We start from the raw sequence: 15817 nt of genomic DNA, 5'->3' as shown, positions 1-15817 counted from the left end.
TCCTTAAATTCAATGCGGACTTGCCCCGGCACCACCACCAGCAGCCCTCCCCCAGGGATCACACGGAGGAGAGCAGCCCCCTACGCTCAGACGGGAGAAGGGGTGGGTGGGAGAGCTGGTCTCGACCCCCTGCAGACCGCCAGGCTGCAGCCGAGGGTTACTCTTCCCACCTTGAGCCTGAACGTGAAGGTCGCGCGTATCAACGCGCCCAGAGGTAAGATGAAGGACACCAACTTAAGAACAGGTAAAGCAGAGGTGGCCCTAGGGGTGTCACAATGGGAAGTTTGCGGGGCCTAGTTATTGACGGTTGTTTTTCTCAAGGGATGGTGACCACGTGCAAAGCGTGCAAAGCGCCTCGCCAAAGTGGCTCTGTCCCCCTCCGGGTGGGGGGTGGCGCCGGAGTGGGTCGCAGGAGTCAGGCTCCCGCCTCCAGCTCCGCAAGCCCGCGGCGCGCTCTCCAGGTGGGGCAGGGCGGCGCCCGCGGCGCGCACCGGGGACCTGGGCGGGGACGGGGCGGGCGGTGACCAGGGCTCCTCCCTTTTCGACCCCGGGCTCCCTATTCTTAACCCGCGCGCGGGGGCGCCCGGGCCACTGGGTTCCGCAGAGCGAGCTAGCGGTCAGTGCAAAGCCGGAGCCGCGCGCGTCCAGACCCGAGGCCGACGCCAGCACGCCGGCATGGCCCCCGCAGCGGCGTCGGGTGGCAGTACCCTGCCCAGCGGCTTCGCGGTCTTCACCACCTTCCCGGACCTGCTCTTCATCTTAGAGTTTGTGAGTCGCCGGCGCGCCCGCGCCTGTGCTAGGGAAGGGGCGGAAATGGTGGTGGTTGCGCGGGTCCCCGGAGCACCTGGGTAGCGAGGCCACAGTAAGGAAAAAGTCTCTCTCCTCCCACCTTCCAGTCGTTTGACCCCCCTCTAGCCAAGGGCAATGGGGTAAACAGTCCCCAGGACCTCGGTGGAAAAACCAAATTCCCAGGATGGGTCAGATGTTGGAAACAGGCCCCGGGTCCACTTGTAGCGCGCCCGTTCCAGAGCTGCGCTCCCAAACCGCTTCACAGGTGCCGCGCCGAGTATGCCCTTCCTGGAGGGCGACGTCCTTGTAGAAGCGTCCAGCTTTTCCCGGGGTTAGGATTTCTTTAAAAAAAAAAAAAAATCAAAAGGAACCCGAGTACGTGTTACCAGCCGAGGTTTGCAGATTGGGTTGGTGTCGTAGGAGGGGCAGAATCTGGATTATTCTCTTCTGGCTTTTGAAAGTTTCTGGCGAGTGGCCGTACTTGCCACAACTTTGATCGGGGAAATCAACAGGCGTGGTTTGCTCCGCTGCAGTCATTCTGCCCTGAGCGACGGGTGGGGGGGAAGAAAGAGGGACTGGCCTTGAGCGGTCCTGTGCCTCGGCTGACCTTGAGCAGCGGGAACCCCGCTGCACCCGCGGCTGGCCGGTCCTTAAGCCCGAGCCGCACAGCCTCCGCCGCCGGCGGCTTCGGAGAGCGCTTCCTACTCTAGGCTTCTGGTGAAGTGATCACCCTGTGGGGAAGTTCCGACCGCCCTCAGCCTAACCTCCGCAGGGGCTGCGGCCCCTTACCTGGGAGAGGGCATGGTGTGTTTACTCTGTGGGTGTGGTGCGTTGAGGTCACAGAGACTCCTTCCCTGCACCCCAATCTCAGAAGTGGCCGCCCGGAAAGTCGGTCGAAAAAGAAACTGCCCACACCTGACTGTGTAAAAATAAACGGGACCCCGGCTTCTTACTGTCTGATTGGAGGCAGGAGGGTGTGAACAGCAAAGGGAGCAGGTTCTGGTCTCCGTGGAGATGGTGGAGGAAGGGGCCAAGGGGGCTGAGGTTCCCTGGGGCACGTATCCTTGCAGTTGTGTGACTTGGGTTGAGCCCAAACCTGGATGTATCCAGAATGACTTCAAAACCTGGAGCTGGCCAGAATCAAGGAAGTGACATCTAGAAGGAACTCTGGACACCACTAAGCCCAGCCCTACCTACAATAGGCCCAGAGGGGAGGGGCTTGCATCCCCTGGAACATTCTTTTTCCAGATGGCTCATCTGAGTGCTTCTCCTCAGCAGTCAGCCTGTGCTTGCCGAACGCTGGATTTCTGAAGAGCATATAGACCTGCGGCTTGGGAATAAGTATTGGGTGGTTCCTTCAGAGGCTACTCTTTACAAAGGCAGGAGTTTCATAACCAAAAGAGATGAGGGCTGATGCTGAGGTGTGATGGGGCAAGGGAGATTTTTAAGCAGCAAAAGGTCTCCTTAGTGTCTCTTACATTGCCCTCATGAGTGGCTGATTCTGCCTTTGTAGCTCTTCGAGGAACACTAAAACAAGAATCAGGAAAGAGTGTGTTACTTGAGCTCCAGGCAGAAGACCGGGTCCCCATCCTCCTGCCGCCCTGACAAGAATGGGCTCAGGTGGCCGCAGGGGGTGGCAGGTGGGGGTGGAGGGGTGCTGGCCTCACCGAGGGGACAAGCCTCCCAATGCCTCCTCTCGGTATCACAGCTTAGGGGAAGGAGTGCTCCCGAGGGTAGGAACCGCCCAGCCAGGCAGAGCCAAACAGGGCGATCTGCTGGGTGGGGACAGGAGGATACCCCACTGCTAAAACCCACCAAGTGAAAGCGGAAGGCTGGAGGTGGGAAATCTCAGAACCATGGATTAGTGGAAATTTACTCCTCCCGGGGCGGTTTTGTGACCTGACATAGTAGGGGCTTCAGGAAGAAATAATTCTTTCCTGCTTGGAACTTTCCTCTCGGCTGAGAAGTGATTTTTTTTTTCTCCTCGACCCTTGCCCTGCTCCCTCACCTCCCTCCTTTCCCCCCAACTTCCTGAGAGACCTAGGGTGCCTCAGTGGTCTCTCTCAACCTCTATCCAAAAGGACACACAACCCAGTTAGAAAATGTGCAACAAACTTGAATAGGCATTCCTCCGGAGAAGCTGTACAAACGGCCAAGGAGCGCATGGAAAGATGCTCAGCATCATTCATTGTTAGGAAAATGAGATAAACACCACAATGAGGTACAATTTCACATGAAATTATGGTGATTATTATTAAAAAAAGAAAAAAGGTAATAGCAAGTGCTGGCCAGGATGTGAGGAAATTAGAACCCTCACACATTGCTGATGGAAATGTAACATGGCTCATCTGCTTCTGGAAAACAGTTTGGTAGTTCCTGAAAAAAAAAAAAAAAAATTACCATTTGACCCAGCAATTCCATGCCTAGGTTTTTAACCAAGGTGATTAAAAGCTGGGACCTGAACAGGTACACATACACGCATGTTCTTAGAGGCACTGTTCACAATAACCAACAGGTGGAAACAGCCCCAGTGCAATGGCTGGAGAGACAAATTGTGATATATCCATACAGTAGAGTATTATTCAACCATAGAATGGAACAAAAAATACTGATACATACTACAAAGGTGATCAACTTTGAAAACACAATGCTAAGTAAAAGAAGCCAGACACGAAAGGTCACGTATGTATGCTTCCATTTATATAAAATATCCAGAATAGGTAAACCCATAGAGACAGAGCACAAACTGGTGGTTTTCCAGGGACTGAGATGAGAGGGATAAGGGGCCCGGTTTCCTTTTGTGGTGGTGAAAATGTTTTGAAGTCAGAGGGTGTGGTTGCACGACGTGAGTGTATTAAATGCCACTGAACTGGTCAATTTAAAATGGGTAATTTGGGGGCACCTGTCGGTTGGGGGTCTGACTTCGTTCGGCTCAGGTCTTGATTTCGAGGTTCACGGGTTTGAGCCCCGCGTCGGGCTCTGTGCTGACAGCTCAGAGCCTGGAGTCTGCTTCGGATTCTGTGTCTCCCCCTCTCTCTGCCCCTCCCCTGCTCATGCTCTGTCTCTCTCGCTGTCAAAAACAATAAATTAATATATATATATATATATATATATTAAAATGGTTGACTTTATGTTATGTAGACTTAAATTTTTTAAGAAACAAACGTCAAGAAATATTTCATATTACAGGAACGGCACCCATATAATTATCATTCCAGTTTGTCAAATCTTAATAGTTGGCCTTATTTTCTTTTAGTATGAGGGAAATAAAGCTTTTCAGATGGCACCACGCCCACTGGAAACTCCACCATTATCTTCTCTTCCCTCCGTCCTTGGGGCAATCTCGAGGCTAAATGTAGTAGTGTTCATTACCCCGGAGCAGGGTTTATTTAGACCTTCACTGCATACCTAACTATGGGCAGATTACACATGGCATTATTTTAAGTTTTCACTTTTCATAAAGTGAAAAAAGAACACACACACAACACACACACACACACACACACACACACACACACACACACATATTACCTATCTCACTGCAGCAGGCTTTTCATACAAAGTTGTTTTGAGGCTTACACAGGTTGCTACTGTTTATCCCGTCTGCTGTTCATGGACATTTTGCTATTTTCGATTTGTTGCTTTCTGCCGTTGCATTGCCAAGAACATTCTTGTATGTGCCTCTTTAGTTACCTGCTGGGGATTTCTTCCCAAAGGGAGGGTTTGACCTCCTGGTTCATGGGGAATGCACCTCTTTTGTTTCCCCAGATGTCACCGCATCCCTGTCCAAAAAGGGTAATTCCAGTTTCCATACTCCAGAAGCAGAGGGACCTGGAGGCTGATGAAGCATAATTAAGCTCAGGTCCCTTCCAAGACCCTGCCTCATTTTGTATTCTTTAATAAAGAAGGGCCCCAAATTGTACAAGTTTGGAGATAAACAAGCCCCCGTTGTTCCTCATCCGTGCCACACTTGATAACATCAGAATTTGTAATTTTCAGCGAACCCAGTGGGTGTGAAATGCTTGGGTATGTATAAAATCTGTAGTCCATTGAATTGATTAGTCATAGTTCACACGCCCACGCCTGACCTCCCAATAGCTTGGGAGTCACAGATGCCAGCGTCCAAGCGAACAGGGTGGAGCCCCACCCCCCTCCCAAGGCAAGGAAACTGCCCACAGGGACAGGGAAGGGTGGTGGCTCCGGCGAGGCACGGGTGGGGGTGTATGGCAACCTCACCCTGGCCCAGCGCCCCCATTCCAGAACGCTGCAGGGTCGTCGCAGGAAGTGGAAGGCAGATCCAGCGAGGTGGCGGGACCCCGCCTGTCCGAGCGCCAAGCACCATCAGAGTCACACTGGCCGTACGGCTGTTGTATGCCACAGGGACACTGGTGTCCCCCTTATGGGCAGGCTCGGGGTGGGACGTCCCGTCTCCCAACATGGGAGCAAACCCAGGGCTTTGCTTCTGGCCTGTTCCCCTGTCCCCACCCAAGGAGGATTTTTTCCTCTGGGGACCACAGGCTGTTTCCTCTTCCTCCTCTTCTCTTCTAAGCCAGGGCCTTCGTGACACTTGGTCCACCATTCACAGAACAAAGGTTAACATAGGATGCTTTTTGTCTCAGCTCTGGCCAGGGCCGGAGGAAACTTCTCTTACAAAGTGCCAGGAGAGGGGCGCCTGGGTGGCGCAGTCGGTTGGGCGTCCGACTTCAGCCAGGTCACGATCTCACGGACCGGCGGTCCGTGAGTTCGAGCCCCGCGTCGGGCTCTGGGCTGACAGCTCAGAGCCTGGAGCCTGTTTCGGATTCTGTGTCTCCCTCTCTCTCTGCCCCTCCCCCGTTCATGCTCTGTCTCTCTCTGTCCCAAAAATAAATAAATGTTGAAAAAAAAAATAAAAAAAAAAAACAAAGTGCCAGGAGAGACAACAGCTACCCCCCCCCCCCGCCCTTTCAGAACTTGTAAAGGAAATGCCAGAAAACAGGTTATGAAACCATTAACTCAGCTCCCTCCTCCCCAGCCTATAAAAGAGGAGAAACTGCTGACCGAATGGCTGGGAATGAAGAGAGACTTGGGGAGCGCAGACAAGTAGGGTCAACTGCTGAGAGCCACCGCTCCTGGGGTGCACCTTGTGGGGTGGAGCAGGGCGGGGGCCGGGGGGTGGGGCACGCGGGTTGGGCTTGTCATTGTGATTCTTCCAGTGAACCGGACACAGTAAAATGAGGCCGTTTCCCTGACCCAAAGTGACTGGGGACTTTCATTATTTGAGAGTGACCAGACAAGTCCCGAGACCTGCCCTAGATTTTCACCTGCCTGGGAACAGCGGCCCTGCAGAGCCGGGATTGGGTGGTGCGGGTGGGGTGGGAGCAGGATGGGAAAGTAGTTTTCTGGTGGGTGGTCCACCTTCTGGTTACGTGGAGAAGACAGCAGGAGAACTCACAGGAGATAAGAGATGTAGAATCACAGAAACCTAATTTGTCGGAGCCGGGAGGAGACTGAGGCTGGGCGAGCCGGATTGGGGGGGGGGGGGGTGGTGCGCAGCTTACCCTGGTAACTCAGTCTCCAGGGTGGCACTTCTTGTAGTGACAGCAAGTCACATCCAGGTTTCTGCGTTCACCCAAACACCCACGAGGAAGTTTTGCCTGCAGCAGAAAGGATCGTGAAAGGGCGGCCATGTCCATCTGGCAGCCCTGGGCAGGCCTGGTTCCCTTCTTCCCTTCTCTCCCCCCAGAGAGTGAAGGGGCAGCTCAGAGCCACTGGGGAGCTCACAGCCCCTGGCTCTGCTTGTCACAAATACATCCTGAAGGATCTGGGTCACTAGGTCGAGGCTGGGCCCAAGAATCTGCATTTCATAAGCCTTTGATTCAGCAAGGTTTGGAGGGGCAGTCGGTAAGCCAGCCCACCCCTCGATGTTGTCGAGGACAGGGTAGTGGAGACAGTGCTCAGTGAGAGGCTGGGGCAGGGAGCCAGGTGCCCTAAATATTCTCCTCAGTTCAAGGCAGGCACCCCCTATGCTCCTGTGGAAAGTTCCCTGCTGCCCCAGGCAGGGACCTCTTCTATAGTCACCAGGCAGTGGGGGCTGACCCTGCTGGCCAGCTCAGGACAACGGCTGAGCGTGGCCTACACTGGCTGTGCCCACTGAGCCTGGCCCTGTGTCCTTGTTTTGCGTTGGGGGCCCCTCTCTGTAGCTGTTTAGAAGTGGGTAAGGATATTGCTTTTCTCCTTCCCTCCTCTCTACAGGGAGGGGAAGAAGTATAGGTAGAGGGGTTTGTTCTTGGAGGTGAGAAGTGACTTTTCTGGTTTTTCAAGAACCAGAGGACCAGAGGACTGCTTTGATCAGGAGAAAGTGACTTTGAGCTGTTCTCTGGAAACTGCCTAGCGTGATGATGGGGCTCAGCCCCCACGTGGTCACGCATATGCCATCACAACCACGCTACGCTGAAAAAGGTTGCTTTCCATAGGTCATTCCCCAGCTTGATGCAGATGGGGTCATACCCAGAGTGATGTGAGGCATCCTCTCTCTCTGAGTGCTTTCGGGAGAGAGTGGGAGGATCCCAGACGCCACTGCAGGGGAGAGGGAGAGCTCTCACCGGGTCACTCAAGGTGGGCCAGGGACAAAGGCTGACTATTTGCACCTACACCTGCCGTGCCCTGCAAAGGTTGTGTGGGGGGGGGCGGGGGGAGTGCCTTGTGCTGCCAGCCTAAGCCGGTTCTGCACAGCGTTTGGAATGGCTTGGCTTTGCTCTGGGCTTAGGCACATCCTCAGGGAAGGGCTGTGGGTGGGTCAGGGGGCTGGGGATTGGACCACACGGGGCCTGGGGCCTGCCTTGAGGTGGGATGGGGCCAGCCAGTGGAGATCTGCATCGGGCTAGGGGGCTAAGTCCTAATGGACTCATCGTTGAGCCCCACCTCCACCCCCAACACAAGCCTGTCTGGGGCTTCCTTCTGGGCTCTCCAGTTGCGGTCCCTGGACATAGTTCTGGTTTGGACCAAAGGCCACCAGAGAGGGGCACTAAAATATTCCAGTGGGTGTTCTCTTGCGGTGCTGATGGATGTGAGGACAGTGAGTGAGTGAGTGAGTGAAATAAGCGACGCCCCCTAGACCCTAAAGCACTAATGCCATGGACAAGTATAGACTGACCCCTCACAGGCTTCAGATTATTCCTGGGGTCCTGGAGCAGGTTCCTGGTACTCTCTGCATTGTGGGGCCTCGATTTACCTTCTACATTCTGGTGGAAAGGTTTAGCTCCTAGTTGGCTCCTGCTGGACACCAGCCGCATGATTATTTTCCAGGGTCATGTACGGGCATTGGTTTTCCGCCATGCTTAGCCCCAGGCTCTCTACCACTCCCACCTCATTAATAGCTAATGTTCTGCCCACATCGGGGCAAAACAACTCCCTAAGGCCTGAGAAAAATATGTAGGAGCTAAAAGAAAAGCCTTGTCGTGAGCCATCACACATTGATATGCACGGGCAGTGGGAAGAGGCACGGCCAGGCTCAGCTGACCTGAAATTCCACACCATAGCCCCGGATTCCTGTTAGAATAATGCAGTTGGGCTGGGAGGGAAGGGGCAGGAAGAGGGGAAGGGGGGAGAGAGGAGAAGGATATCCCTAAAACTCCTGGATCCAGCTTTGAAGAAGGCCTAAAGAGAACCCAGAATCCAGGCTTTAAGGGGCGAGGGGGGCGGGGCGCAGGTAGACAGTCCAGGAATGGAGCAAATGGGGAAGGAAGTGAAAGCTGGCATGGTTGTACCTGTTAGTAGGGGTCGGGGAGTGGGGGGGGGGGGTGCAGGTCATGACAAACATCCTGTTGATGGACCCGGGAATGAGAACCACGGGCCTGTGCCTGCAGAAGAGAGTGATGTCCTTCAGCGTTCTGACCTTTTGCTTGTTTTTTGGTCTTAAACACAAACCTTGGTATTCTTTTCCTCTGAAAGAACAGAGCCCATTGAGCAGGCGGAGGAGTGGGGGAGGGGAAGCCTGCTTCCAGAAGCCACCTCCTTTGCAATTCTCTCTGGACCCAGGGCAGCTGGGAGGGAGCAGGGTGAAGGCTAATGGGCTAGTGTCCTATCATTCTCTGTGGCTGTTCTCCCGGCCATTTCCAAAGGGACCCTAGACATGGTGGGTGGGCGGGATTTCATGGTGACCTGCTTGTGGGTGGGCTTGGGTAACTGCCCTAGGCTCCCCAGCCAGCCTGTCAGAGCTGGTACTCAGCAGCTGTGGGGATGTGAGCCTGTGACTGCACCTCAGTTTCTGCATCAGTAAAATGGGGATATAACAGCATCTACCTCAAGGATTGATGTGAGGAGTATTATGCACAAAGCTCTTAAGATAACATGATGCACGTAGTAACTGCTGAGTAGCTATTAAGTACAACTCTTACTAATTTTCTAATGACTCAAACACCTGCTCTGAGAGCAACTAGCCAATCCCTGCTAAAATAACTGCACGGTGGGGACCATAAGACCCATCCCACGCCACCTTTTGCCTTCGATGCCCTTCTCGGGCAGTGTACAGGCAGAGGGTGCGTGAGATTTGGAAGTGGGTAGGGCTGTTGAGGGCCCACTTGCCGTGTCTCTGGGGTCATCAAGTACTGCATAGACACCACCCTCTGTAGGGCCCTCTTAGCAGCCTGATTATTTCTGGCTCCCCTGCTCAGAGCTGCCCCTGACCAGCCTGATGGGGTGGCCCGGGGGACGGGAGGCCCCGGCAGTCCTGCCCTGCCTTCTGCCTTAGAGGCGGGGAACATCTTAAGCCTCTCTCATGTACCACCCTGCCAGCTTGGTGCCAGCTTTGTGACTTCTCAGTGCCACACACATTGCTGCGTCTGCCCAAGGGGAAGGAACCAATTACCAGTGAGCCTGGGATTAAGCCTTCCAAAAATGATTTGTCTTCAGTGTCCGTGTATCACCATTTGGAAGGGCATTGGTTCAGGAAGAGGGCAGCCTCTGGCACAAAAGTGTGCCCTCACCTCCCCAAGCCTCCATCCTGCCCTGTGGCTGGTGATAAGCCGAGCACAGTTGGGTGGAGGGGACTGGCAGGAAGGATTCCACCTTGCTTTTATGTCCTAGGACTCTTTCCAGAACCAGCCCGTAGTCCTCCACTGGTCTCCATTCGAGGTCTTCCTTTAGCGCAGATGGCATGGTGGGACTAAGTCATCTATCCTTCAGGCCTGGGCTTTCCTCATACCTCTACCAGGGGTGCCCACCCTGAGAGCACCCCGATCCTGCCACATGGCACCTGTATTGCAGGCCATTGCTTGGGGTATGTCTCCCGCCTGGACCCTAAGTCCAGCCATGTTCCCAGCACAAACTGTGCACCCCGAAGCATTTGTCGTTAGCCTGCATGGGTAGGACAGGGGCTAACTTCTCGCCTCCCACCTGGCTAATATTTATGAATCACAAGAGGAGTCAAGGACAGATGGAAGGTGAAACTGACAGTTACCACCCATTCCCAAGGGGAGATGGAAGGTGAAACTGACAGTTACCACCGATTCCCAAGAAAGAACCCCCAGGACCCTGAAAAGAAGCCCCGGGCCCTCTAGGTGGCCGGTTCCTTCTCCCTGCACTGCATAATCCACACCTGTTTTATTCGGTGGCTCACCAAATTGCTATCCTCCTTGGTGATTCCCATTAATACCTTTTGTTTTTCTTGCACTGAAGCCACTCCCGTCTGGTCTAGTAGTTGCACGGATTTGCTGCTCTTTTATAGGTACCTTGCTGGTACTTTTCATGGAATCTCCTAGTTTCTGTTTATCCCGCTGGGTAAAGCCCCTGGGTGTAGGTGTGGTTAGGAAACTTTTCCATTCACACGAGGACATGCTTATCTGAAAGCCCCTAGCTTTGTGGACCTGAGAGAACTTTTCATTCATTCAGGAATGAGTGACTGTCCTCCGCATAGGGAAGGAGGTAGCATTAATCAGTGAGCAGTGGCCAGTGCCTGAAGTACAGGGGTAATGGGTACTGTGGAAGAGATCTCCCCAGGACTTGAGAGAAGTGGGATCGAAGGCCTGGACAGGGGCCTTTTCTCAGTTCACACCCACCATGTTAATGTCGACGGCAGACCTGAACTCACCCCCATCCCTTTGAATCTCAAGTCTCTATCTCCCTCTTCACAAACCGACTCCAGGCCCCCTGAGTCCTGGCCTTACCTCCAGATGAGACAAAAGGACACCATATAAGCCTGCCTTGGGAGGGATAATGGCATGATGTGTCCCTCTGGAAGGATGAGCCTGCTGATGAAGGGGCCAGGAGATCAGAGCAACTTGCACTAGTAAACTGAGTCAGGTGGCCTCAACACCACTCCCAGTGTTTGCCTTGGGAGTAGCCTCAAAGGTCAGATTCCCCATAAGCTGCCTTGTCAGTTGACAGAGGGGACAGGGGTCTGCACATGGAAAACCTTCTGATCCCTCCCCCCAGACACCTCCTTACAGGGTAAGAATAAGGGATCTGTTCAAATTGCTGGGCTCTGTCCCTCTCCCAGGCAGAGGTGTTGAGCTGGTCACCCTCACTGGGGTCCCGATACTTTTACCAGGACCTGACTCTGCCCCTGGCGGGCCAGAGCCGCTCCAGTGGAGCCTGGCAGCAAGACTGGAAGGGAGGGATGGACTCTGTTTTTAGTGCATGTCTTTGGATAAGGTCTACCTCCGTAGGTGTACCTGCCTCGGTGCTTACTGGCCACGGTCAGGGGCACTCAGCATCTGTTACGTGCATGAATGAATAAATAAATCAGTGGGTGAGCAAGGGAGCAAGCGAAGGGAGCTTTTCCTTTGACTTGCTGGGAGCCGAGTTCCTCTCCACCAGGCAGGTGGGGCTCACACAAGAACCAGAGAAGCTGGCATAAGCCCCACATGTGTGCCTCTGGCCATCTTGTCTCCACGGGAAAAGAGTCCCCCCGTCTTCCTCTCAGACCTGTTTTCTGAGGAGCCAAGGGAAGTATGGGAAAGGCTTCAGGATCTTGGGGTTTTGGTCTTTCCCTCTGGCCTCGCTCTGCGCCCTCTCCTACCACCTGGTGCTTCTGTCCCCTTGACTTCCCCTTGCTGCCACTCCCCTGCTCTCCAACAGCTCATCCATAACCAGCCTGTACACACACTCACACCTGCATGCACACACACACACACACACACACACACACAAATACCCTCTGCTCTAACTCACAGAATGATGAATCTTTTTAGCCACCCAACCCTGGAGCTGGTTGAGTCTCTCCTCCAGCACAGTTATTGTACTGGTCAGACCACCTACACAACATGCCTGTCTGGCATTGCAATAACCCCTGACTACTGAAATAGTCCAGTCGAGTAGGGACCTTTCCAGAAACACAAACTGAGGTTACTTTCCGGCCTGTTGGCCAAAGTGCTCGGAGCTCACAGCAGCTGGGACCCGTCTCCTCTGGTGTGGCCATCTTTCCTTTGCCTTCCTGGGGAGATGATTTGTGACCGCCTGACCAAAGTGGTAAGACAGCTCAGTGTTAGATGCACAGTCTGTGTTCGGTAATAAGTTTCCTCTCCTCCTCAAGAGTTTGAATTACAAACTCCTGTCCAGACGTGCCTTCAGGGCACACACACCATGCCCTCAGAGCCATTGGGAATTCCGATGCGGGGCTCCAAGGCGTATGTGTGTATGTGGAAAGCCCTGAATGGGAAGTCCTCTTTAGTTCACGCCTTGACTTGTTACTGGAAAAGTGTCTGCTTGTGAAGACCCTGACAAAGCAAAATATCCAGAAAAATATCCAGAGAACTTGAGCAATTCTTCTGAGTTGACTTCGGTTATCCCAGTTGTGCAGCAGAAACACTGCACAATGGTGGATGCAGAACTCTTTCATCCCTGGTCAAGCAATGGAAACACCACACGAATCTCAAGAATGTGCTGGAGGATTCCTTTCCCCCCCTTTGGAACCAAGGCTCATTGTTTGAAGGAAGCCTCTCTCATATTTTAATGTCCTTTGTGTTTCCTTCCACAAAGGCAGACACATTTTTCTCAACTTCAGATTTCTAGAAGATCACCAGTTTTTCTCTTTTTAATGGTTTTGAAGTTATTTTATTTTATTTTTACTTGTGCGAGAGAGAGAGAGAGAGAGAGAGCGCGCACAAGAGGCGGAGAGGGCAAGAGAGACGGTCGGGGGGTGGGGAATCCCAAGCAAGCTCCACATTCAGCACCAAGCCCGACATAGGGCTCGATCCCACGACCCTGGGATCATGACCTGAGCAGAAATCAAGAGTCAGATGCTCAACTGACTGAGCTACCCCAGGCACCTCTGAAGTTATTATTAAATTCTGGGTCCCAGTAGGGTTCGGAGTGGATAATTGTGCATGTTGAGATCCTAGACCTACTGGAATTTTCACATGGTGACAGACGAGGTTTTGCCTCATCATATGGCAGTTGAGACAGCGAGCGCTCAGACTGCGTACCATCTTTCAGGCACTCCACAGACATAACCCCATTTCACCCCCATCCCATGAGGTAGGCGCTATTGTTATCGCTATTTTTCAAACAGGGAACAGAGAGGTTAAGTAACTTGCCCAGAGACAACAGGCCATCCTGTTGTAAGTGGCAGAGCTGAGACTGAAACTTGGTAACTCAGTCTCTGAAGTCTACACCCTTAACCATGCTAGCCTGCTAATCCTGTGGATTAATTCCGAAAGAAAAATTAAGAAGCTTCTCTGAGTTTACACAAGAGCTCCCCTGAAGACTGTCTCCTGAGGAAATTTTTTTCCACAAAAATCATTGGATTGGGCAGGCCACGATTTATAAAGTCGTTTAAGTCTTTGAAATTTTTTGGTCTGGTTTTTTATATCACCCCTGGTTCTTAGGGAACCTCGACCCTGCTCAGCATCTAAAACTGGACTGAATTAAAAACAGGCGGTTTCCAGTCCAGAAACAGCAGGGGTAGGGGCCTCAGATCTCCAGCGCATTCCCATTCACAGATACATCTGCCTGACACCCAAGGACCAGCTACTCTCATATTCAAGGCAAGACAGGGATTGAAGCTTGAGGAGAGGGGAGGTAAGGGAGCTTTGCCCCTGGGCTCCCAGAGCCCAGTCAGGAACTGGAGAGGTGTCTCAACTGGCACCACGGGACAGCCGAGCTGGGCACTGGAGACAGGAGCCAGCTGGTATTCTGTTTGATAGGAATTACCAGAACATAATCTAACGGCTCGTGTTGTGGAAATGGGTTCTAAGGCTTTTGGCAAACAGCCTGGGACGTCTGTTCTATGTGCTATAATTCTCCTTCTCTCCACTTGAGAGTCAAACCCTGGGCATTACTGTGTTTTCAGGTTGTCCCAGGCAATTCTTGTGTAGAGTGAGGATTGCAAACCGTGTGCGTTAGCCCAGACCCACCCCCATTTTCCAACATGTGGATCGGGACCCCACAGAGAGAGCTCAATGCAGATGACTCCCGGGCCGCCCAATTTAGAGACCGTTTTCTGCCACCACCTTAGCCAGCGGCACCATCTCAGCTATGGAAGACGGTGACCTGGGTGTAGGCGGAGGGTGGTGGGAAGTCCAGCCTGTTGACAGAGATGAATGGAAACTGGGGTCATGCCTCCACTTGTGTTTCAAAATGACTGCTTCTCAGCATTGGGAGCTGGGAGCTGCTTGGAGTTTTCTTTACAAAGGGAAATGTTTGAACCCTCACCTACCCCTTTCTCTTGACAAATATTTGGCCAGTGGGGTCCTGAGGCCAGGATGGGGTGGACTGCTCCCTGCCCAGGATGCCTTATCTCCCCGGGTGTGGGTGCTCTGCTTGCTCTCTCTGTTTGCTCTCTGCACACTTAGTAGGTGAAGTGGGGCGGGCACTGGCTTTGCCCCATGATTCACACTGAACCCCAGCTTTCCACGCAATGGGGCCTTAAAGGCCTTCACCCTGGCCTGGCAATCAGTTCTGTCTTGAGCCTCACCCCCTCTTGAGCCCCATCTCCAGCCACTCTCCCCTCTCATTGCCTACCTTATGCCCAGCTCCCTGGTTTTCTGAAGCCCTCACTGCTGCTTCAGCATTCTCTGGACTTGGCATATTAATTATATTATATTATATTATATTATATTATATTATATATTTATTATTTATACTATACTATATTATATATTTATATTATATATTTATTATTTATATTATATATTTATTATTTATATTATATATTATATATTTATATTATATATTATTTATATTATATATTTATTACTTATATTATATTATATTATATATTTATTATTTATACTATATTATATATTCTATATTATATATTTATTATTTATAATATATTTTATATATTTATATTATATATTTATATTATATATTATTTATATTATATATTTATTACTTATATTATATTATATTATATTATATTATTATCCTTCCTCCCTCCAGAAAGCCACTCCTTGTTGACCCTTAGGCCCAGTTAACCAGCTAGTCTACCCCCCCCCTTCAAGACTCGATTGAGGCCCTGCACCAGTCCAAGCCGCTTTGCCCACTCAGGGCTGGCTGCCACCCTGCACTGTAAACTGGCTGCCTCCGCCTCTGTCTCTGAGGGCTGTTGGCCTCCGGGGTGAACAGTGTCTCACCCCCGCTGTGGCTGGGCACAGCGCCAGAAGCTTCGCACTCACACCCGCAGTGCCGGCCAGTGTGCCCCAGCCTGCAGTGGGGAGACACAGCTGCAAACTGCCATTTGCAGACAAGGAAGCCGAGGCCCAAGAGACTGGCTCCTGCTGCGGCCTCCGCCAGTGGCTTGGGAGGAGCGCCCCATCAGCGCGAGCGTGCCGCTGGCGGTGCCAACGCGGCGGGGTGCGGGGTGCGGGCGCTGCGGGGCGCTGGCCTTGGCCGGCTGAGAGCGAAGACCTCCACGCATGCGCAGCTGTTGGCTTCCCATGGGCCCCCGCAATGGACTTCTCAAGAGAGCAGGGCCCGTTTCCACAGACGTGCCTCTGGGAATAGACTCCCTCCTCGGCTCAGCCTCATCTTTTTCCACTTACCCCTCCTGTCCTCGCGATTGTTATGCCTCCCCCCGCCCCACCCCTCCCAGCCTGCGGCCCCTTCCTGC

At 52.6% G+C, this 15817-nt stretch overlaps 1 protein-coding gene across 2 annotated transcripts in view; it reads left to right on the top strand.

Moving 5' to 3' along the window:
• The first annotated feature begins 566 nt into the window (after positions 1-566).
• Positions 567-15817, top strand: part of MAL (mal, T cell differentiation protein (MAL blood group)) — a 26423-nt gene continuing 11172 nt past the window's right edge. Inside the window, exon 1 of one of the 2 annotated variants that reach the window (XM_040496697.1) lies at positions 567-768. In XM_040496697.1, the coding sequence (XP_040352631.1) occupies positions 676-768 (93 nt within the window). In that variant the 5' untranslated portion in view covers positions 567-675. The remainder of the gene's footprint in view (positions 769-15817) is intronic. The other variant, XM_040496696.1, reaches the window with a different exon arrangement.

The sequence above is a fragment of the Herpailurus yagouaroundi genome, unplaced genomic scaffold (genome assembly GCF_014898765.1).
Source record: "Herpailurus yagouaroundi ecotype Mexico unplaced genomic scaffold, PumYag 188, whole genome shotgun sequence".
Lineage (NCBI taxonomy): Eukaryota > Metazoa > Chordata > Mammalia > Carnivora > Felidae > Herpailurus > Herpailurus yagouaroundi.
This window is presented reverse-complemented; position numbering and strand designations above follow the sequence as displayed.